Source organism: Scardinius erythrophthalmus (assembly GCF_964197995.2).
Source record: "Scardinius erythrophthalmus genome assembly, chromosome: 3".
Taxonomy (NCBI): domain Eukaryota; kingdom Metazoa; phylum Chordata; class Actinopteri; order Cypriniformes; family Leuciscidae; genus Scardinius; species Scardinius erythrophthalmus.
Genome location: NC_138223.1, coordinates 12,685,192 through 12,710,496, shown reverse-complemented (window position 1 = coordinate 12,710,496; position 25,305 = coordinate 12,685,192). Strand labels below are relative to the sequence as shown.

Sequence of the window (25,305 nt, the reverse complement as noted above, 5' to 3'; positions counted from 1 at the left end):
TTATCCGTGAACTTGATTTGAACAAATGCCTTTCAACTTGTGTGTGCAAAATTCAGAATAAAATGAATGTGCAGCAATTTGTACAAATAGAGAGTATGTAGGCCTACTATACTGTTGTAGCCATTAAATAAGCACATTTAGTTTCATATTTGTTAAAATATTATAATGTTATTTTTTTCCATCTATGTTGATTATAAAATGTAAACAGCACGAGTAAGATAGGATGCGCAATATGAGATATGGAGAGGGTCAGACATGATTTTGACCACTTCATCAAGTTTTGTTTTGTAGAAAGCATTTCTTTAAAGTGAATTTCGTTTTGTATAAATTGTATACAATTTATGTATACAGGCCTATTTATGTGCATTTCTCTTTATAGGCGCGTTCACACGGAGATGGCGATCGTCAACTTCATCTTTGCAGCCGAGTCGACACTGGCAGAGAAAACACTTGTATATTAATAAAAATCAATACACGCGTCACCGGATTTACAAATGCACATCTTGCTTGTTGCACGCTCACATATTATGTCGAAATAACGAGATATTGTGTTGAAATAACATTATTATTAATAATAGCCTACATATTTTAGAATATTTGATTGAATGCTGAATGTTGCGCTTGTTCAATTTAATAAAATTAAAACTTTAATTGTGATCATTAACATAACTGAATATTAAATATTTAGTGGCCAAGTTTTGCGCAGCTCCCCCCGTCAATGATCTAGCACCCCCTCAGCACATGCGTTAAAAATTCTCTGGCGCCGCCCCTGCAGAGAAGCTACGTAGGCCGTGTAATTATTATTTTTTTGTTCCATTACCTCCAACCCCCGTTTTGAGTCGCCGGATCCACCCCCCCTCTGCGCTCCGGGACCTCCCACTTTACTAATTAAGCACTGGTGCCAAATGAGAATGTAAGCATCTATCTATCTATCTATCTATCTATCTATCTATCTATCTATCTATCTATCTATCTATCTATCTATCTGTCTATCTGTCTGTCTGTCTGTCTGTCTGTCTGTCTGTCTGTCTGTCTGTCTTTTGTCGATCTGTCAATCTATTGTTCGATCTATCTATCTATCTATCTGCCTTTCAAGATATTTTGCAAGAGATTTTTAACGTTTCAGGACTCTGTTGTTGTAAACCAATTCTAAGAGTCTCAAACCGAAGAGCAAGCGATTCAAATAAACTTTTTTTTTCAAATGCCCGACAACTATACTGTATATATATCATTGTGTAGATTGTATCTCAGTCTGCGGATCCCAGTCAGGGACATTAACCATGGATTCGTATCTCTCTCCATCTTTTCAGCTAAAGGCCACTCTTAGACTCATCTTTCAAGCATCTGACAAGATTCACCTCATACCTGGCTTTTCCAGCTCTCAAGTTCTCATTTATGAGAAGACTTTTTTTTTTTTTTGGCTTCTCTCATAATGGCTGTGGTTAAAGTTTGGGTAGAGCAAGAGGGTTCTAAATCATGATAAAAGTGCATCTGTGACCCTGAGCCCATGAGTGACTGATTGGGCACGATCTGGAAATTATGGTGCCTGGAAATTAGATTTGATTTACTTGAGTGTTTGGGAGGTATGAAGAGATACTACTCGGGTGCTTCAATCTTAGTGTAACTGTATATGAGTGTCACTTGCACAGGTAATGATTGCATATGATTATATGCAATACATGCGATTCTTTGTAGATGTGATCCTGGAAACACGGCCCTCTCAAATCCACATTAAATTACATTCCACTCATATGGACATTGAGGACATCCACCCCTCAGACTTGACCTTCAAATCCATTGATTACCTTATCACACAGGGATTACTCTGGCATCTATAGTGCCGTACCTCTCGGCCCATTCCTAATACTGTCAGTATGGATGAGTGAAGTAGTTTTTTTTTTCTTTCCATAAGAGATTAAACTTAATTTTTAGATGATTTTTGTATGTGGTTTGGGCGTCATATCGATCTGTGGTGGTGACCTTTACTTTTATTGAGCAGTTTAGTAAATTGCCCTTGTTGTCATCTGTCTTTTCCACAGAATGAAAGTCACTCAGCGACAGTATATACATCATGTCATTGAAAGAATTCTGACTGACGTTAGATGGAATTCTGGCTGACTTAAGATGAAGATAGAATAATAATAATTATTATTATTATATTTAAATGTATTTAAATTATTATCTTTTTTGTAAAATAAAATAAGTAATCTAAGTAAATTATGAGTATGATGATGATTTTAAGTACATAAAGTATTTTAATAATTTTATTGATTTTTTTAAGGAATTATATTTTTCTGATATTAAATTGATCAAAAGTGACAGTAAAGACATTTATAATTTCACAAAATAATTATATTTCAAATAAATTCTGTTATTTTTTCTTGAATTTCTGTTCCTTGAATCCCACAACTATTTTACAATCAGCATATTAAGCCCCATTCACCCCACCAGCAACATGCAGTGACAAAGCAACATGATCAGTTTCAATTTCAGTTTTAACAGAGAGATGGTGATTTCCGGCGACACAATCAACAGTGACCACTGGCGACAGGCTGGGGGCATGTCCAGCGATGCGACAAAGCTGAGATATGTTTAACTTATGCAAATGAAGAGCTACTTTCAAGAGCGACAACCAATATGACTGAAGTCAGTGGAGCGCACGTGATTCGTCACTACATCCAGTGGTGGAGTGTCGAGGCAAGATGGAGGAGAAGTTCATTTTAGCGGTCAGCAACATTACTAAAATGTATGATATGTCTCTGTGTACATATGGTACATAGGTGTTGACTCTGAGCCTGAATGGTTTTGTGAACACAGATACACGGCGTTTGTGCTTTCACCACAGATAAATATCCTCGATGGCAAAGATCATACACTGTCTCTCGTTCATCTTTAAGCATTTTATCATTCCATTTTTGTTTAGTCTTTTTCTTCCAAAATGTTTGTTTGTAGCGGCAAGAAAACGGATTCATTGTCTACATTTAGAGTAACATCCGTGAATGTTATTCACAAAACATTACTATAGGCAACCAGTAGTGGGAACTCAAAGTCACTGTTAAAGCTGCCTTTCCACTCCACACGACAAACGACAGCCGTTGGACCAGAAGTCATTCATTTCCAATGGAGAGTAGTACGGGAGCAGCGTGGAGTTCCGATCATATACGTATGCGGAAATTCCGGATCCGATTTGAGCTTCGGATGCATTGAAATATCTTCTGCGCCTAAACCGTGTGCGACCAGCCGACCGGATGTGATGTATCCTAATCAAAACTATGAGTGCTTATGTTAGAATTACCAATATTTTAACACTTTAACGTTATTCTGTAAACACTATTTCTGTAAAATGGTGGATATTAATAATTTTGGCAGAAATAATTATTTTATAATTATTTAATCAATATTTATGTTGATTAGCTCTATGTAAGATATTTGTAATTTGTAGTGATTACAATTTAGCTCAAAGGAATTATTAATTCATTTATAGGGATTTCAAAAGAGTCACTTATTACAACCGAGCAAATGACTCGTTCGCGGTTCATTTGAACTGGCTGTAATTATCAACTCTGCAACGGATATAAATATCCGAACTATAGTGAAACACTATATAGTTAGCAAGGTAACGTAGATCAGAAGTTTAAGACATTCAATTTGTAAGCACAATAACACAAGTAATATTTCTCTTTAAAATACAAACAAGACTTTATTGATTATTCTAACACATAACTAATATCTAACACAGAAACACACATTCATACGCGTTGCAGAAAGAAAGAGAGTAAGGAAAGATTAAGTTTTAAGAGTGAGTTTAAGAGTGAGATGATGTAGTCCCAAGTTTCTATGCACTTATAAAACACAACCTGAATGAACCATCAATCATTAGTTTAACCCTTTTATCGTTTCCTAGGTTATTAAATCAGTATCAAATACACCAGTTCAGTTTAAGAGTCTGGAGGCAGTACTTGCTTGTCTTTGCTTTTGGGGATTCCCTTTTGTTGAGTGTAAAGGGTTTTCCCGGTCCGTTCGATGGCTGGTCTCCGCGTGCCTGATGTCTGGGTCACGTGGTCAGTCGCGTGGCGTGCTGGCGGAATGAAAGTCTTTGTTTGAAGCTGGCTTTGCAGAAGAAACGTGGCTCGAAATCTTGTCGCAAAACTTAACTTAGAACCGAGACTCACAACGGAAAAGAAAGGAAACTAAGAAAAGAAAGGAAATTGAGAAGAGTAGATGATGGCTTGAATGAAGCTTAACCCATGTTCTTCAGATCTTGATTTGGGTTATTTCGTCTGCGCGTTTTACATGGTTACTTGTCTGTCTTAGATCTTCATCTCCCGCTGCATTTTTGGTTCTGCACTGAAAACTCTAAAATTTGTTCTGGTGTTAAGATTTTAAACTCAAATGTCCGCCCAGCCTCCTGGATCAGTTCTAACCAATTAGACACTGTCTTTGTTTAGGAGGTGGCGTTCTCTTCACTTCTTATCATAAATCAATTCTTATCTGTGCTCTCCTTACTCTCTAAGCTCTAGCAAAGAGTACAGAGGCCACACTGCCCTACAAAGGCACAAGACCTTAAGTCGCTAGAGTGTGGAACTGAGAAAAATGACTTTAAAGATTTTTAGTTGTCCCGCTTAATTAATTATAGGTAGGACACTGGAAATTTGGCAAATAGATGTTTTAGTAATGGAAATTATATACATAAAAAAATCTTGAGCTCAAACTTGACTTTTGACCACTATTTTAAAGTTACTGTACTCTGCCTTTGTATTGTCAGCAAAAAGTGAGAGGTCATACCAAGGCAAAAGGCAGTAACTTCCACATTATCAATATTTAGTTGCTGATCACCATTAACAAAATCATTATAGTACACAGTCACACCTGTATAAAATCTAGTGATCATGGCATTTATTTTGTATGATTTACAATTATTTATAGCCATCTACGTATTGCTATCCTGTGCTTTGGTTGCATTCTGATGGCATTATTAATACATTTGACATGACAAAATACCTCCTATTAGTCCAGCGTTGACTCGACCGCGTTTAGGGCGGGGCTGAAGGCGAAGTTTTGGCACTCTGCCAGCTAGTTTGCGAGCTTTAATTCATGGATGTATTCATCTGATAGCCTACGGCAATGTGTAACGTTTTTCTGTCAACTCTGCATAATCCTTCGCGATCGATATCGCACGTTTGTCGATGGAGCAGACCATACTAAATGTTCTGACCGCTCTGAGGACATCAGAAGTTAGAGCGACTGATGGCAGCTGTACAAAGTACACAGGATACACCGTAATTTTAATTTTAATGGACATTAAAACAAAGGCAGATAACCTTACAATCTGGTAGGTAGCATTGTTTGATTGAACACCGGCACCCTTCATATTGACGCGCGGCTAAACAAAGGCAGAGCACCGTAACTCGTAATTTGAGCGTTCCAAAACAAAGCCAAAGAGCGGTAACTGATGTTACGGTGTTCTGCCTTGGTTTCTCATGGGCTTTTGGAAGTTACTGTTAAGACAAATCATTATTTTCTCGAAAAAATAAACGGAATTGATTCAAGATACTTATCCACATGATAAAGAAGGTCTTGAATGTGTCAAAAATATAAATAACTCATTTTCGACCAAAAACGAAGTTACGGTCTTTTGCCTTTGCACGGCAGCACAGCTAAGACATTATTACTATTATAAGAATCCGAAACATTTTCCACAGATTTCAATCAAGCCATCCTTTGAATTAAGAACATATGATCACATCGATATGAAACACAACACATTTTCATTCAAAAATCTAACAATTATAACAATTACATGAATTGTATGGCATCTAAGCATATCAGATACACCCATCTATTGTAGGAACAATATAGAATCATGTCGTTGCATGATGCTTGATCTATAAGTCCATTGAAAATTGTTCTTGAATGATTTTATTTATGTTATAGGTAAAATCTCAGCTCTGTGGTTTGAAACGATTTTACACCCTGAGGTCTATCAGAGGTCCTTACGGAGGGGGGAGTCTGGAATGTTGTGGGCTCGAGCAGCTTCTGCTGTTATCTTGATCGGGCTGAATTGTGCTATCTCTGAGCCAATCATTCTTTTCCAAGCTATCTCACATTGACAAGTTCTTTCTTTAGGTGGGCTCATCTTCTTTGAAGCTTGCATGGCCATAAAGTTCTTAGCTGGGGGTTTTCGTTGGTCAACGGAGACTGGCTGGCTGGAGCCTTCTTTTATGGCTCTGGGGTTGGTGATTTGGTGTCTGGAATGTTCAGTTCTGTGAGAAATTATGTTTGAACAATTCACCTGGAAGATTCATTTGTGTTTGTTTCGCACTCAATCCTACATCTATAAAATCTATTATGTTTTTATTTGAGATGTATTGAAGGTCATTTGTTTTGTGTGGATATATCCATACATGCATTACATTCATTAAAATGTGACAATGCCAAATGCAACAATCATATGTGAATGTCGTGTGCAGTGGAAAGATGATGTCAGATTGTGATTGTCACTGTCCTTTTTTTTTTTTGTGAACAACATTCTAAATTACTATCTAACTCTCTATCGTTTTCGTTCTTTCCTGTCTCTTTTCATCTTGGTTTGAAGTGGACCTGAAGTGGTGCCTTCCCAAGACACATGGTCTCACTCGAGTGAATGATATTCTTCAACAGGAGTGAAATAAGATACAATATCATTCCTTTATACCTGTAACCTCCTTCCTCGCGGCAGCAGTGCTTTAGATACCCAGTGGATCTACCTTATTCCTGCTTCACTCTCTGCCCATACCAGTTCCCCAGTTCTATCACTATCAATTAAATTATCAGCAATGGATGAGCACGGGCATGAAATTGCTTTACGTTTTCTCACAGGGTCTTGCTGCCAGCCACAATTTCCCCAGCTACATTTCACACAGCAGACGGGCGGACTACAAAAAGTCATTTTTGACCGATTCGAGGATTTGTCAGGGAATGTTGAAGACAGCAAATGGACCATTGGGCCAAGAGCTCAGTGAGCTATAGAGGAAACCCACTCGGAGGGTCAAGAGCTCCAGTGAACTTTCTTGAAAGCCCTATTTTTGGCCCCATTATCAGCAATGTTGTGCACTTGTGATGAAACTATTGTAAAGCAGCTATGTCTCAATGTTTCTCTCTTCCCACCGCCAAAACTAACTTGCACAACTTTTGTAACTTTCTAAATGAGTTTCTAAGAGCCCTGGTCCCTTGGTTTTATCCTATAACATCATGGAGCCCAGTAAGTAAGAATCTCACAGAGAGGAGCTTTAAAACTCAGGGAGGCTTGAAAATGTCAAATGCAACGCTTTTTTCATCTTTGGCTTTGGCTGATGTTCATCTACCCATAGTACAGTGTCATTCATCAATCTGAAGGGCTGCAACCAAAAGTAAATACTCAGAGAGGAACATGAAGTCAAAGGTTAGCTGTTGGTATTGAGCTGCTTAATGTCATCATTGGTCTTATTCTCAAAAGTCAAAAGTCAGTACCCAGCTTCTGTGACCATGAGCATAGTGATAAATGATACGTCGAAGCACACAAACTCATGAGAGGAGAAAATCTCATTTGGTGGCTCATTGTGGAAAGGTTTGCAAAAGTAAGAAACAAGGTATTAAAAAAGAAACAATTACATTTTTTAAAGGGAGGTTCATCATTTAAAAAAAATTCGTTTTACTTTTGTACGTTTAAATTTTTTTTTTTTTTTTTATATATATATATATTTTTTTTTTTTTAAATCAGTGTGGAATTCAGGGTATATGTGTGTAAAATGTTAATAAAACTTTGACAATGCACAGCTTCTTTTACAGAAATTGTTTTTTTAGGTCTGAAATCACTTTCAAATTCTAGCCTCACTAGACTATAGACTAAACTGCAAAGGCTCCTAGCATGTACTTGTAGCTATTTACATATCTTAGTCACGTCAAAAGTGCATCCTAGAAATTGCCTGACATGTTGTGGCAGCCAAAGTCAAATTATAAAAGGCAACCTTGTAATGCATAAGATTTTCAAATCGTAAGATTGTAATCTGATTTCAACCTCAGATGCTTCAGATCTACATATGTATTCAAATGGCATACATGCACAACATTTGAGTTTTGCAACTGGTGTGTTATTGAGCTACAATTTCACAGTGTGAATAGCAGATATATTACATATTTATCACAGTAACATTCACTGTTGAAATCTTTTTCTAGAACTCTTTTAGCTCAGTAAACCTGAATGCTGCCAGTCAGAACACCATACACATACAATACATACACAAATGTATTCTGAACAAAGACCATAGGTTTGCAATAGAAGGCAAAAGGAGTATAAATATGAAGTTAGTTAAAAATTCTAAAGAGTCATATTTATGCATTGCTTTTCAAATGACTGTAACAAATATCCCGACACATACATTTGTGAGAGTGGCAGAAAAGGTCAAGATGGATGTTTGAATGGGTGAATTTGCTAGCGTAATAATGAATCAGGCAGATAAGAGACTAAAGCTGGCCTCTCTTATCTTTCATATAAAATCAAGTCCACTCTCTGCACACTTAAGATATTTTGTTTTGCTGCTTTATTGAAGATTGTATAGATTGAGTTTTTTTTTTTTTTTTTTTTTTCATTTCAGAAGATAGAACAAGGAAGGACAGAAAAGAGAAAAAAAAAAGTTTAAAGTTTATGTTCCGGCCTTGTTCCACTCCCATTGCTCTCTGTCCCGCCCTGCCTTATACCACAGTAACGTTAATAAAACTTAAAAATACATTAGCTCATCCATGAACATGATTTCTGCCTTTAGTCCCATCGGATTGCTTTCCATCAGCTAGCTGTGGAGGTGAAGACGACAACTCCCATGACTCCACACTCATTCACGACACACGACATCATCAAGCTGCTCCTTTGTTATTGTTCTGAATAAGTGACTTCTAATGGCAAAACGTACATACTGTGCCTTTAATTAAATTGTGAAATACATTGATTAATTCAATGGCAACTTTCCTTTTTTGTTGACATCACATAGACCATGCAGGCTATGAATAATGTCAACCAATAGCCAAATAGTTAGAAAATAGCAAATATTTATTTATTTCTGGCTCTATTCTGCCCTGCAACACTCACTTTTCACTATGACTTCCGTTTAAGATCAATAAAATAAAGTCCTGTTCTCCTTTTGTCTTGTTTTGCTTTGTCCGCAGTACAGAAGTAAAATGGGTTGCAGACTTGCAAACATTATATATATATATATATATTATTTTATTTTATTTTTTTCTCTCCTGATCACTAATGTTTCTTTCTCAGTGTTTTAAAGTGGACAGTTCATTCAGTTATCTCATTCCCTGACAGATCTCATATTGATTATTTTATTCTAACCATGCTCTCGCTCTTTACAATCTGCACATTATTCGTCTCTCACAAGTCTCATATAGCACCAAATAGACCTTGAATATGAAGGCCTTAATTAGTCTGCATCGTTGAGGAAAGTGAAATGTTCCAGTATTGTTATACTAAATATCAGCACTCTCGAAGCCCTGCTTGTTCAATCAGATTAGAGGACCATAACTAACGGCTGTATTTTTATGGCACATACTGTAAACTAAGGGTTATAAATTAATGACCTCAACTGGGATGACAGCTGATATCATTAACTTCAATACTAAATACAACTAGAAAAAAAATAAATAATATAAAAGCTGTTTTTTTTTTAAAAAATAAAGAGATAAAAATGCCTCAAATCATTTAATTGTAATTTAATAATTTAATTGATGTGAGTCATCTGAACAATCTGACCCACTTGAATGAATCAGAGTTTTTTTCATGAGAGAGAAGTTTAGAAAGGTTTTGATTATTATGTGTCCAGCTGAAAGCTGTGTGTGATTAAAAACTGATTTGTGGTCATTTCTTCATCAAAGTCTATCTTCTTCTAACAGGCTAGAGTCTCCGACAAGGACACTGACACTGGAGGCTCCCAAAGGTGTTGAAGTGAACGCGGGAGTAGGGGAATTCAAAGCTTCTTGTAGGAAAGATCTCACTTTAGAGTCTTCAGAAGGAGAGGTGAGTATGTGGAATTGTATATATAGGGTAAAACATGCAGATGTCAAAAATATTAAAAAAAAGGATCTACAGTTTCATGAATAACTTGTAACGTCCATGGAACCTTTCCATTGCACTAAAGGTTGTTCTGTCTCCCAAAAATGTACTAGCCTGGAAATACCAAACTCTGCTACTTCGCTTTGCTTCGTAGACAGAGTCTGGAATGGCATAATAGAGAAGTGTTTTGTCTCTCGCGGGGGTCGCTTGTCTGAAGTTTAAAATCATTGGTTACCCGTAAGCCAATCACATGACGTTTGGTTATGGCGTGTGTTATGCGCATGCTCAGCCGCATCTAACTTCCACTGTAAACACATGTATGATGCGAAAACAAAACCATCGAGCGAAATACCGGAGTAAACATGGCTGTGAACGACTTTTGCAGATTATGTGAAGTAAATCTACGCATCCACGGTACAATCAGCGTCTACGTCACGGCTCTCAGCCCGCCCTCTGTTCGTTGATTGGCCCGGCCATCCGAAGGCCGCTGGAAAACTGAAAGATAGGCTGCTATCTCAGACTGACTACGGAAGCGAAATGAAATTGAGCGGAAGTAGGAAGTCTGACGTAGTCAGGCTAAAAATGTACTGCCATTACTGCAAAAAAAAAAAAAAAAAAAAAAAACCCTGTTGGAACCTTTATTTAAGCCAGGACTGCCATCATGGATTCAACAAAAAGGTTACAGCTTCTGATGAACAAGAAACTTCAGCATAAACAAATAACATACACACCATTACAGGTGAAATTATGTTGTCTTTACTGAACTCACTTTGTAAACATTCACAATGCAGGGTGGAAAATGTATGTGAACCCTTGGATTTAACTACCTTGGATTTTTTTACGAAAACAAAACTTTCATTCAGCAAGGATGAATTTAATTGAATTATTTCAAATAAATTCTTTTTTAAAACGTTCAATGTCCCACGGTTCTACAACTGTTTTTGCCATTGGAAATAACAATAAAAAAATGTGAATTATGTGACACTGAAGACTGGAGTAATGGCTGATGAAAATTCAGCTTTGTCATCACAGGATACATTTAAATAGAAAACAATTATTTTAAATTGTTATATATTTTTTTCACAATATTACTGTTTTTACTGTATTTTGAATAGATATATACAGCCTAAAAGTCTTCTTTAAAAACATTTTATTTTTTAAATCTTATCAACCCCATTGTATAATTTGTAAAAACACACAAAAAAACAATTGTGTCCATGTTTGTGGTATGTCAAGCACACACTACTGTAACTCATCCCTCTCAGCATTTAAAACTCAAGTTTTTTGTTTTGTTTTCTGTCATGTTGGTGAGCACTTTAGAAAACTCTGTGTCAATTACAGATCATTCGCCACACATAGTGCACTTACTAACACACAAGTTTATTCTTGACAACATGTCAACAAATTAATTAAGAATGAAGTGTTGTAGTTTCCCCTTCTCTCACACTTTTTCACTCTTTCATAAAGAAATTAACGTTTTGCATATGAATCGAACAGTTTAGTCCACTTTATGATGAACAGATTTAATTTATGATTTTCTTCACATAAACATTGATCAATGCACACTGGTCAATCCTGCTCTTCCACAAGAACCAATGAGTTTTGTTTATGAGCATCAAGCAATCGCATTTGAGCTTTCATTGACTGTATTTGATATGCTCAATATGTGTGTGTTATTAGATCTGTTCATTAGATTAAGTGATTTTTTTTTTCCTTCAGAAGCTGTGGATTAAACTGCTCAATTAATATGGATTACTTTTAAGATGTCTTAACTTTTAACATGTTTAAACTTTCAGTGAAGGAACAGAAATCTCTCAGATTTTATAAAAAAAAAAAAAAAGTTTCAAAGATGAACGAATTTTGAATGGGTTTGAAACATGAGTAATTGATGGCAGAATTTGCCGTTGTAATGAGCTAACCTTTTAAACCCTCAAACAGAAACATGTTTCAGTTTGGTAGTATATTATTGGTTTAAGTTGAAGATCAAGTCAAATTTTATAAGCAATTTGTGCTGAAATCCCAGTAAATCCAAAGGGTTCACATACATTTTCTTTAACACAGAAGTTTTTTTTTTATTAATAGTGCTTATGTAAGAGCTCTGAATGAGTTATCTAATGATCACAACTCATATGTGTTACATTAGACCTATTGTTAAGGTGGTAGATGTGACTTCACACAATCCTATCTGGTCAGATGTGAGCGGATCATGTCCTCAATAATTGCCTCAACCAAACACGTCCAAAATACTCCAGATCTTTCTTCTTTTTCTTGTTCATGCTTTTTTATGTTCTTTGTCAACCTGTTTTACACTCATCTGTCTACATCTTTCTCTGTCTACAAGCTTAGTTCACTGTCCAGTAATTGCAGTGTTAGTGTAATTCTAAGAGCACCTTGAACATGTTTAGATTATCCACGCTCACCCCCACCCCCCTTTTGTTCAAATTAGTGCCGTCATGTTGAGCTGCCTAGCTCTATTTCTTCCCCTCTGTCTTCCTTTGTCTCTCTCTCCTTCTCCTATCTCACTTTAGTAACTGCCCAGGCTATTTAATTAACTTCCATGAGTCCAAGTCATATATCATGCTGTTCTGTCACCTCTTTGGGAAAAAAAGTTTTTTTTTCCTCTTTTTTTCTCTCTTCTTCTTTTGTGCCTGAGATAGCAGGATGGTGCAGTAAGGAGTGATATAAGAGAAAGTCATTGATGCACAGTATGGGCACTTGTAAAACTTGGTCATTTCTTAAAGCATTAAAGTTCACACAAATTTTACTATTGTTATTTATTCACTTAACTGTTTTTTTTTTTTTTTTTTTTTTTTTCTCAGTGGAAAACAAAATGAGAAATGTTAGGGAATATCCTGGTCACTCTGTTGAAAACGCAATTACAGTGAATGGGGACTGGAGCTTTAAAAATGACTCAAAAGCACCATAAAAGTGATCCATATTATTTGTGCATTTGAATTATTTGAATCTGTTATTCACTTATATTCTTCCAATACAATAGTACATGTGAGAAAAGTGTCAGTTACACCATGTATACACCACGTGTACTGCATACACGAGTGTTGCGACGTAAAAAAAGCAGATAGAACCCATTATAATCAGTGATGCTGTCTACACTAAATGCGACGCAACACAACAAATTCCCGACAGTAAACTGATGCACGTTCTATTTTTGACGTCACGTGCTCGCACTACTTCTGAGGCAAAGAACAAATGGATTTGCAACAGTTGCAAATCACGATGCGACAACTCTTTGATTTTTAATCCTGTTTTATCTAGTGTGATGTTAAAATCTAAAGGTGTCTGCGCAAGCTTGGTTAAAGCAGGAATATGTCAAATCTGTCATCTTCGGTCAAGGGACAAATGGATTTCTGCAGAAAAACTTGCCATGAAGATTGATATTCATTCTGTTCGGACTGTTGAAAAATTAGTAGCTGAAATGCAGGGGTCTTTTACTGTAATACCATTGCAAGCAGAAATGGTTGAGACTGTATTCCCCAGCATCAGGGTGGGTTTAAATGTAGGAGATTAGCAGGAGGTTGATGGAAGATTACTTTCTTTTACAACACCTGAAATTGGTCTCTTTGACACTAAAACTAAGAAGTCACTTTATCTTGTTTGTGTAAAATATTTAAATTTAAGAGCATTTAAAGATCTTCCAGAGACCAAATGGACTAATTTTGTTGAATCGGGGGCCTCTCCAAAAGGATGTCAGAGAACATTGTATAAGAAACCAATTGTAGTGTGGAGATTTACAATGGAGGATTTCTCATTGGATTTTTAGTTTTTCATATATTTATTGGATGTTCAAGGCAATTAAAAATTATTGTTGTGTTAAAAGACTTGAGCCATCATTTAGGTTTTAGTTTTACAAATATATATATATATTAATGTTTTATTTGGTAAGGCCAGTTTGGCTGACAAGAAAGAGAAAAATGTAGTATGTAGTAAATGTAGTAAAAAGTAGGCTGGTTATGGAGTATAAGTATTATGAATTGGTGAATGATACTGAATCTTTCTTCTATTTATGGGGTGTTGGAAATATTTTATGTCAATGAAGAGGGAGGATGTAATGTATTGTTGTAAAAGAAGCTGATTTTTTATGTATTTATGAAATAATGTGTTAAAGATGTTTTTTTGTGTTAATAGATTGTAATTAAATAGATGTTAAAAAGTCTCTCTCTCTCTCTCTCTCTCTCTCTCTCTCTCTCTCTCTCTCTCTCTCTCTCTCTCTCTCTCTCTCTCTCTCTCTCTCTCTCTCTCTCTCTCTCTCTCTCTCTCTCTCTTTCTCACTCTTACCCTCCCTCCGTCTTTATGAACAAGCTCAGTAATTTAGAACAAATGCTCATATCAGCACAATCCCATCCTGTTTGCCCCCATCTCTCCTTGTAATTCTCCAGAGGAAAGAGACGCTGAAAATAGATGCCTCTGTCAATTTGGAGAAGAGAATCAAGTGCATTAGACAGCTGAGACGAGAAATCAAATCAATGCTGTCAGCAGCTGACTCTTAAGAGGGCAATGTTAAAAAGTTTGGGGTGAGAGAATTAAAGGAGAATGGCTGACTGGGTCCATGTCCTATTGCCTTTTCTCTTCCTGCTGCCCATTAAGATCAAGGGAAATGAGAAGTGACTGCTGTATGTGCTCTGATAGCTCTCGTGATAAAGAAAGAGAGGGAGAAGAGATCCTGAATGCTATTTCTTTAGTTGAAGTCATCACAGCTTTGTATGTCACAATTAAAGGTGCAGTCATTTTAACCAAGTAATAGGCTACATATGATCCTTTAAACAAATTACAAGTGTTTTTGAAAAACAAAAACAAAAAAAAAAAACAGGCCAAACTTGTTGCCTGGGGTGCGTTTCCCAGAAGCATTGTTAGCAAACTATGGTTGCAAGTTCTGTTGTTATCAACATAGTTCAATGAGTTGGTGTTTCCCGAAACCATAGTTCCAATGATCATTTGCAAACAGCTTCGCAAAAAGTTGTGTGGTTGGAACGTCAGCTTCCGACATGTGGTTAGAAGCATAGTGTCTTGTTTGCATGACATTTGGGCTTATTAAATCCTTATATTGAGCAAAATAAGCAAGTTGACATTCAGTATAATCTATATATTTTATTTTGAATATGTATATATATATATATATATATATATATATATATATATATATATTATGTCATGTACGTCTAGTACGCCTAGTTTGTCCAGAGATTTAAAGCACCATTTTTGAAGAGTGTGCATGTGCCTACATGGTGTAGTACGTAAGAAAGAGACTATGATTGAATCTGGAAATAAAGCATAATAACTGAGAAAGGTAGAAAGTTCAAAAGAACTGCATTTATTTAAAATAGTTTTTGTCAGCCCATGCTCATTCGAAGAATTTACCTGTGGCAACATTTTTGCAAAACGCAAAATAGGCCTATGTTGCGTCGTGCATGTTTAAAGGGGGGGTGAAATGCTTATTTTCACTCAATCTCCTGTTAATCTTGAGTACCTATAGAGTAGTATTGCATCCTTCATATCTCCAAAAAGTTTTTAGTTTTATTATATTTATAAAAGAAAGATAGGCTGTACCGAGTCTTTCCGGAAAAAAACGAGCGGCTGGAGGCGGGCCGTGTGGGCGAAGCTAAAGGCTGATTTATATACTTCTGCGTCGGACCTACGCCGGAGCCTCTACGCTTTAGGCAACGCGTTGGTTTTCGTTTATACTTCTGCGTCGTTGTCCGTGTTCACGCGCGCAGAGGGAGCGTGTGAAACCCGAGGGAGCGGTCCTAGCAGACCAATCACAGCGCTTGCGTCCGCGTAGAGTTGACGCGTTGTTACATTTTTGGAGAGGTGCACGTCAGGGTACGCCGAAAGGTACGCGCACTACACACAGCCTACGACGTAGCTACGGCGTAAGTTCGACGCAGAAGTATAAATTGGGCTTAAAGCTGTGCTTACGCGCCGAGCTAACAACACAGAGACATTTGAAGCAGTTTTACTCACCGCCCGGTTCCAACCACGACCGCGAACCTTTATCATTGTGACTGCTCGATCCTTAAGCATTAGACGATCTGCAAATCCGTTGATCTGGGCTTTGTTTATAAAACAATCATTGTCGAAATGCAGGCAACAAACAGTCTTACACAACTCCGTTGATGATGCTCTGAAAAAACAAACTCCATCCACTGGTCCCTTAATGCTGGGTTCTTTGGGAATCTGTGCAGGGTTGTCTTGCCCTGGCAACCAAAAACACACTTCTTTGGTGACATTGACTTCGAGCCGAGCAGAGCGCTTGGATGAGGTATACTGCTTTCGCTCTCTTGCTCTGGTCTACGGATGCGCGCGCGCCTGCTGCTTTCCGGCACAAGTGCCCTTAGGACCCATATAAGGAAATTCCGTTACATCTGACGTCACGCAGACCCATACTCGAAAAAAACTTTCCGAAACTTGTGACAAACCGGAAGGACAATTTTTGGCACAGAAATACTCCTTCAAACGTACAATTTAATTTTTGAAACTTTGTCCATGTTTAGCATGGGAATCCAACTCTTTAACAGTGTAAAAAACTCAGTATGCATGAAATAGCATTTCACCCCCCCTTTAACGACAGTTTCAAAGTGAAATGTCCAGTGAGTGGCACTAAAAGCATTTTTTTTTTTTTTTTTTTTTGGAACCGATGAACTTGAATATGACAACGTTTTATTACGTCAGAGTTTCTATGTATCACTGCAGTTCTGAATTAAACTGTCCGGTGAGTGGCGCTAAAAGATTAAATTAATGCTCCATCACGTTTTAAAATAACGTACACCTACAGTACATTATACCCTAAACCTGCCCAATAGTGTTAACAAAAGCAAATGCGAAATAAAAATGTAATCGTAACCATGGGATTTTAGCTTTTTGGGGGGGGGACTTTGAGCTCTTACTGTATATCGTGACTCGTCTTTCATGGTTAAGCGATGCAAACTCCAAAATATATTTGTTTACAAATCATGCACTATGCTAAAAAGTGTTTTGAGGTTATACCATAATTGTGCAAGGAGCCACCTGAAAACAAGTCTTTATTTATCCATAATCTGCCCAATTGTGTGTGAAAACAATTAAAAGTGCTTGCCGTTTTATTGCCTCTAGAGTTAATTTCTTTTAGAAACGATATGAACGTATTGGTTCGTATTTGCATTTTGATAAAATGTTGCCACAGGTACGTTTTTCCAATGTGGCTGTGTTGGTTTTTGTCTAACAATGTAATATTTACTGTCACTTTTGATCATTTTATTTCATCCTTGCTGTATAAAAGTATCAATTTGTTTTAAAAAATCTTAAAGACCTCAACTTTTAAACAGAACTGTTTATATAGATTCAATTATATTACATGAAATGTATTGATATTAGATGAAAATGTTAAACACAAGGTTAAATCAACTATTGGATATTCAGATAAAAGTGTAGATAAAAACAGTGCTATGTATATCCTCATGATTACCCCAGCATAGCCCTCAACTAGATCGGTTTTCATTACGCTAAACACCATCACCATCATCATCATGCATGAAATTAAGTACCTATTTTGTTGTTGTGCTTGTGTTACATGGCAGCTGTGGAGTAAATCCCCCATTCTCTCCACCTGAACACTCCCTCTCACTTCAGCCAGCCAATGAGGCGGTGGATATAGATACATATGGTGTCAGCAAGCCGAGGAGACAGGGGAGCTGAACCAGGCATATGTACTAGGCTAATGTTTCATTTGTTGGTGCAAAGCTCCAATATGGCGTCCATTTGAGACCAGCCCTTAAACCCATGCATCTTAATAAAGCCACTAAGGTGTGTGATAGGGACAAAGTAATGAGAGAAACGATCCTAAACTAGCCCTGCCACCGAAGCAAGCTCATCTATCAGCAGACAAATCTATCAGAAGCCCCGTAGTGCAGGAGAGAGGGGGTAGATCCTATGAGGTTAATAATCCAACAGCCAAATTACTGCCAGCGGTTTGTTTTGCCCCAGGGTTGTTTCTGCGTGATGGCGGCGAGGTTTTATTTTCTATTATTCTGGAGTATGGAGTCCCATGGCACTTCTCTCTGTCGTGCTTAGCGGCGCTTTTTTAAAGTATGGCTCTAAAAGTCAGGGGGAAAATTTAGTTTTTGGAGTGTTTTTATTTGTGCCAACTCCATTCGGGCTTATCCTTCTGTTGTTGCTCTCCTCTCTTAATTCTTTTGTCAATTGTATATTATTCTTCTGTCAGCCATATTTAAATATAAACATGTTTTTGATGTCACATTATACCATTCCTCTAATCAGCACATAGGCTGTAGGTATCAACCGTTATAAGAGAAAGTACCAGTATGTGGTTTTCTAAAGCATTAGAGAATAAAACTATTCTGTTTGAAACTTATAGGGCCCTATCATATACCTGGCGCAATGCGGTGCCAGGTGAGACAGGTGTTTTTCTTTAGTTTCAGCCTGACGCAGTTATCATTTTCACGTCCTGCGCCAAGTTGTTTAAATAGCAATTTGCGCCCATTTGTTCAGTCATGGGTGTGCCAACGCATTCTCATCCTTGGGCGTCATATACTGACGCTTTTGACATTTCGTCGTCATCGAACGCACATGGCACCCTTTAGCATCAATTTGACACGCTCAGAGCTTTGTTCGGTTATGATTAGGTTTAGGTCTGGTGTAGGGTTAGGGTTAGACCGCTAGGAGGCGCCTTCTGGCCCATTTCTATCTGCGTCTCATATTGACGCTAAAGGGTGCCATGTGCGTTCGATGTCGACGAAATGTCAAAAGCGTCAATATATGACGCCCTAGGATGAGAACGGGCTGGGTGTGCTGGTCTGAAAACGAGGTGTTTTCAGGCGCATTGTTGGCGTGTTCCTATTTTGAGGCAACTGAAATAGACTGTGCGTTGTGTACCCGCCTATATGCGCATATTACTAACACGCTCTTTAAATAACAAAAAAAAAATATTGCGCCATTGACTTTAGACCAGCTTTTCTTCACTGTTTAGTCCATTACAGTTATGACAAGCAGTGTTTTTCTCTTTGTGATTATGTTTAACAAAGTTTGTTAAACTTTTGAAAAGTGTATAGCTAGCTGCCTGAAAAAGAACACATCCAGTTTAATTGAATGCATATTTCAAGGTTACTGTATCACCCACTTGAGTATTGAGGTTTGTTTCCATCACAACACGAAAGAAGATATTTTATTAGAGTGTTTCATCTTGTTATTCATTCAACATTCAGAACAACTTTAGATCCCATTGACTTTCATTTCATTTTGTGGACAAAGAACACAGACATTTTTTCAAAATGATCTTTTGTACTCCACAGATCATCATACAGGTTTGGAACAATATGGGGCTGAGTAAATGATGACAGAATTTTCATTTTGGTTAGTTATCCCTTTACACAATATACACACTCAAGCCAAGAAACTAAATATTAAAAAATAATTGAGAATACTGACACCTGTATTGGGGCATTTTTGTGATACTTGACCCTTGTAGAATAATGGGAAAGACAAGTATGCAGCCCCAGGTCCATAAACCTTTTTATTTTTGGGTGCTCAAACCATCAATTTGTATTAGTAAGTCCAGAAGTAAATGAAACGTGCAACAACTGTGCGCTATAATTGTTTGATTGCCATGGTCAAAGAGACAAGAAGAAAAGAGATCTGTTTGTGTTTTATAGCATGCGACTCTGCTCATCTCCAGAGCGTAATGGGGTATGAGATACTCACGAATGACCTTGTGAAGTCTGATGGGTCACCTGTATGTGTTTCTATCCCCCGCCCTTCATTTACCTCTTCACATCAGCTGCATTTCCCTCCCCATCCTTCCCACCTTTAGCTCTTTTTTCGACCTGTTCATTTTCATTTGCTGCTTTTCCTCATCCAGCTGTGACATGGGAGAAATCATGCATGAAAAAATGTTTGGACCGACTATAATTGGCCTTCTCTACACATATAAACATGCAAGTGTACACACACACACACATTCCCCGATAGTGTTTCCAGAACGGAAAGAGGTTTGTAAACAACGCACCAACTGTTTTTATCCCATGGTTGACTGACAGTAATTCATACAGACACTTTCATTTGGGGAGGGTGCCATCTTTAATCCCTTCATAAGATGACCTAAATGACTTCCGTTCCGACTTCTTTCCCTTGTCTCTTTCTCTCTCTTGCTCCCGCTGGTTGCCCCCCCTGCCCCTCTTTCTCATAGTGTCTCTCAGTAGGGGTCATGATAGCTGTCAGCGGGCGGTATCATTAGCCATGCCATATCTCAGAAAATTCTGGAATTCCGTCTCCTGACAGAAAACGGGAGAGTGTTTAAAATGTAATTGGATTTGAGGGTCTGTTTTGGGCCAAGGCGGCACTCACCGGTATTAGGTGACACAATGCATGAGGACATGTCGGCTAAACGAATGCCAAAATAGAATTTTAGTAATTTGGCAATGAAGGGGATGAAGTGATAAAAGCATTTAGAGGACAAATGCAAATTCCTTAAAGAGAACGGAGACAGAAGGACATGTAAAGAGGGGGCATATTTAATTAAATAATCAAGATTGATTAATATAACTAATCATGAAGCAGTTGTGATGGTATTACATTTAAGTTCCATTTTGCAAAAAAAAAAAAAAAAAAAAAATCTTTGTTTATTTTTGTAGTGGGTTTTAGTATTGTAACCAATCACAGACGTACAATTTCATTGCATTAAATCAGTGGCACCTGCAAACAAATTTTTGGTTTGGGCCTAAATAGTTTTAAAGGAGCAAATTCATTTACAGAAAAAGTGCAGTTTAATTAGCACTGAACGTAATTCGCCTTTGGCTAAGCCACACCCTAGAATGTAGATTGACCAATCACAGCCCAGCCAAGAACGAACTCCGACAGAGGTCCGACACCTTTTCACAGCGCTCCATTGACTTTAACGCAGGCGTCTCATATTTTTGGTCTCGGCAGGCTATTACCGTCATAGTTTTATCAAAAATATGGTTAAACGTTGTGCCTGGGGCATTTGTAACACAGATACGCGTTTCCCAGAGAGGTTGGAGGGGGGTGTCCGTTTTGTTCCCTTCCCAAAACCGAAGTCAAATCCTGACAAGTGTCGTCTTTGGATTAAACTGTGTGTGTGGACGTCCTCACAGTCAGCTAAACCCCTCAAGGATCAACAAGCACACTTGTGTGTGCTCTAAGGTAAATTTTGCTTTTAACCTTACTGTGAAGTTATACTAGTTAGACAGTTTTAAGCTGTTTGTTTTAGCTAACTTTGTTATTCAAGATACGTTGTTATTCAAGATAGGATAACGTTAACGTTATGTGTTTGTATCTTGAATAACAAAGTTAGCTAACATCCAGCCGCTAGTTAAAACATACAATCCTTACTTAACTTACGTGATAACTAAACTATCGCTAAGCTTGCTTGCTACTAGGACCTTGATTCTTCATTAATTAGGTAGAGAACCGAAATCATAACCTAAAACTGTTTAACTAGTATAGTTAAAAGCAAAATTTACCTTAGAGCACACAAAAGTGCGCTTGTTGATCCTTGAGGGGTTTAGCTGACTGTGAGGACGTCCACACACACAGTTTAATCCAAAGACGACACTTGTCAGGATTTGACTTCAGTTTTGGGAAGGGAAAAAAACGGACACCCCCCTCCAACCTCTCTGGGAAACGCGTATCTGTGTTACAAATGCCCCAGGCACAACATTTAACCATATTTTTGATAAAACTACGACGGTAATAGCCTGCCGAGACCAAAAATATGAGACGCCTGCGTTAAAGTCAATGGAGCGCTGTGAAAAAGTGTCGGACCTCTGTCGGAGTTCGTTCTTGGCTGCGCTGTGATTGGTCAATCTACATTCTAGGGTGTGGCTTAGCCAAAGGCGAATTGCCACTCCTCACTGCATCTGCATTTGTTTAACTTAAATTTTGGTGCCGGAGATTGACTCGCGCTCTGCGGGTGAATTACTATTTTTAGACCGCCGTCCTGCGTTTCACTCATAGCCGAAAGACACTGCGAGCGATTGACTCCATAACCTGCCTATAAACAAACAGTGCACAGTTCTGAGGACATTTTATCATCCAAATGAATTATATTCATTATCATTAGGAATAAAGTCGTGTGTTTTATGCAAGGCGTTTCAATCACGCAAAAAGACAGGCGCGGCTCTCCTTTAGGTGTCGAATTACACCTCTGTATGTTGTTTTGCATTAAATAAAATGATTTAAAGCACAGTAATGATTTTATAAAATAAAAGATAAAATAAAATAAAAAACACACACCTGAATTCCACAGAGGAAATACACCAATTCTGCAATGCTGAGAAGAGAGAACTGTTCTGGAGACTGGAGAGAATTCAAACAGCCCGCGCTCACTCAACCGTTGAGATGTCGTCACATCAGAGGGTGGGGGAGGGGTGCATTGTTTTAATTGAGTAATCTTACTCAATTTCTTAAGAGTGTGTTAAATATATTAATATTATTGATTTGAATTAATTAATATTTTTGTTTCTTGAAACAGAGGTTTAATTCTCCATTCTTAAATATTGTGATAGAAATTTCACAAATATATTAAGTGTATTATAAATAAATAATTGGTTAGTCAAATACTAAATTCTTTTAGTGAAAAACACTTAAATATAACTGTAAATTTTAGTTAAAATTAACTGTTGGATTTTTAGTCAATTATTTTGGTATGTTTAACTCAAACAATCAAGTAAACAATATTCAGAGATTTTATTAAGTTAATAAAGTTAAATATTACTGTAATATTTACTAAGCCACAGAATTATTTTTTAGAGTGTGTCTACTTATGTTTTTTTTTTTTTTTATGCGACAAGGCTTTTTTCTTTTATATTGCTCCCATTAACGTGCTCATCTTCATACAGTACAAATTGTCCTGAACTTACTGCATAGAGGAACAGACATCCAGAGGTTCTTGAAATCCCCTTGGGTACATTCAATGCTGGTTTTAGTAAACATTACGCAGTCCATTGCAGCATTTATCTTGCATTCATTTATCCTGCATTCAACTTGCATTCAATAGAAGTGTCAAGTATGGCAGTTTACGTAGGGACATGTAAAATTCACTCTGTCCATGTCTGTATAAAAAATGTGGATTGTGTAAAAATCTAATTCACATTTGATAAGTGTCATATTGAAGTGTGCAGGGCACTTGGAGAGAGCAAAATGAAAAACTGACACAGCAAAAGGTGAAAGAGACAAATAATGAGAGACAAAGTGAGAGACAGCTAAGTGGCTGTGTGCTGTCCTGCTGACAGCAAAGCATCATGGGGGCTTGTTTGTGCAAATGTTTATAGAGATATGCCCTGTCAACACCTCAGACACCATTACTTACAATAATTAGTTCTTCCTTGTTGGTGTCTTCTCTCTCTCTCTCACTCTCTCTCTCTCACTCCTTTGTTTTTTGTCACTCATCCACAGTGTGTGAGTTATGGTATAGATTATTTGGCCTTTCCTAGTTGTCAGGGCCAACAGACTTTTTGGAATTAATAAATACAGGAATCAACATATTTATAAATCAAAGGGCAAACAGACTTTTAATAAAATGTAGTTCACGTCCCTGGTGATGTTCTCGCTCCAGGTCCATATCTGGAAATGAAATGTGTGTCCTTTAGGATGAATTGATGTGTCAGGATTGTGTCACGGTAGTCTTGCCATTGTGTCATAGCCAGAGTTTTTAATATAATCTTGCATCTTAGGTGTTTCTTCAAGTTTGAACATTTTTATGTCCAATGTTTTTTTTTTTGTTTTTTTTTTTTTTTATTAAAAGTGACACTATGTTATATAAAGATCTTGGTTTGTTTGTTTGTCTATACCATAAAATGAGTGTCCTTGGTTACCAAAGAGCCTAAGATAGACACATGGAATGTGATATGCAATTAAAACAAAGGAAAATCAAGATAAATAATTATTGAGCATTATATTGTTGCTTTGTGTTATTTCTAATCAAGCTGTTAAAATGTGCAAAACGTGTGACAATATCATTGAATCGTATGTTCAAGTTCAAGTTCTGTTTATTTCTAAAGCACATTTACTACCGGCCGCCGGCCGACCAAAGTGCTGTACAATAATTGCAATATAGATACACAAGAAGTAAAGTAAAGAAAACACGGAGAGTAATCCAGAGAGAGTACGGAGAGTATGTCTTTTTTTATTCTGCCAAATTTGGAAAATGCTTGCCATTTTTATGAGCAATAACCCAGATGAATGGGCTGTGGGGGTCTGAAGCTGGGAAATGGTCTAAGCAACACACATACACACACAGAGAGACTAGACTGGACTGGTCAGATTGATGTGTCTTTACCACAACGGACAACACTGTTCAACTATGTATGTCTCACATAATGATACAGTCTTTCATCAGTGTGGCGTTTTTACATGAGTAAATGCAATGTAATCTTAAATTACTGTTATTATGTTGATTTATCTAAAGTCTTTGATTATAATGTCTGTATTTTCTGCTCTCCTCCTCTTCTCTTCTCTCCTCTCCTCTCCTCACCTCTCCTCTTCTCAGATCTTCTTAAACGCAAACTCAATCCGTCTTGGAAATCTTCCACACGGGAGCGTGGACCTATTGCTTGGTCCGGGGACCACATACTCCAAACAGACTGTGTACGAGGTGTGTGTATGTCCCAGTGGCAAGCTCTATCTGTCTCCTGCAGAGAGCTCCTCCACCTGCCAGACCACCAATAGCGTGTGTCTCTGGAGCTGAGAAAGGTGGGTGGGCCATGGACCACCCTGCACCAGAAAGGCCTTCCTTCACCTTCCCTCTCTTGCTCTTTTCCTTCCTCCTCTGGTTCCTCTGTCCTCTTCTCTCTCTTAATTCTTTAATGCCTTTCTTTTATCCATTCTTACATCTGTCTGTCCATCTGCCCTTACATTTGTCCATCCAGTATAAATCTGTCTGTCTGTCTGTCTGTCTGTCTGTCTGTCTGTCTGTCTGTCTGTCTGTCTGTCTGTCTGTCTGTCTGTCTGTCTGTCTGTCTGTCTGTCTATCTATCTGTCTGTCTGTCTGTCTGTCTGTCTGTCTGTCTGTCTGTCTGTCTGTCTGTCTGTCTGTCTGTCTGTCTGTCTGTCTGTCTGTCTGTCTATCTGTCTGTCTGTCTGTCTGTCTGTCTGTCTGTCTGTCTGTCTGTCTGTCTGTCTGTCTGTCTGTCTGTCTGTCTGTCTGTCTGTCTGTCTGTCTGTCTGTCATCAAAGCATCTTTCTCACATTGACCGTACATCAGTCTTTTA

The 25,305-nt window shown here is 37.7% G+C and overlaps 1 protein-coding gene across 1 annotated transcript in view; it reads left to right on the top strand.

Moving 5' to 3' along the window:
* The window catches only part of sgcz (sarcoglycan zeta), a gene marked incomplete at both ends in the record, with an annotated part of 315,437 nt that extends 290,655 nt beyond the window's left edge, over positions 1-24,782 (top strand). Inside the window, 2 exons of the mRNA XM_081362220.1 lie at positions 9,910-10,033; positions 24,585-24,782. Coding sequence (XP_081218346.1) covers positions 9,910-10,033; positions 24,585-24,782 — 322 coding nt within the window. The remainder of the gene's footprint in view (positions 1-9,909; positions 10,034-24,584) is intronic.
* Positions 24,783-25,305: the final 523 nt, after the last annotated feature.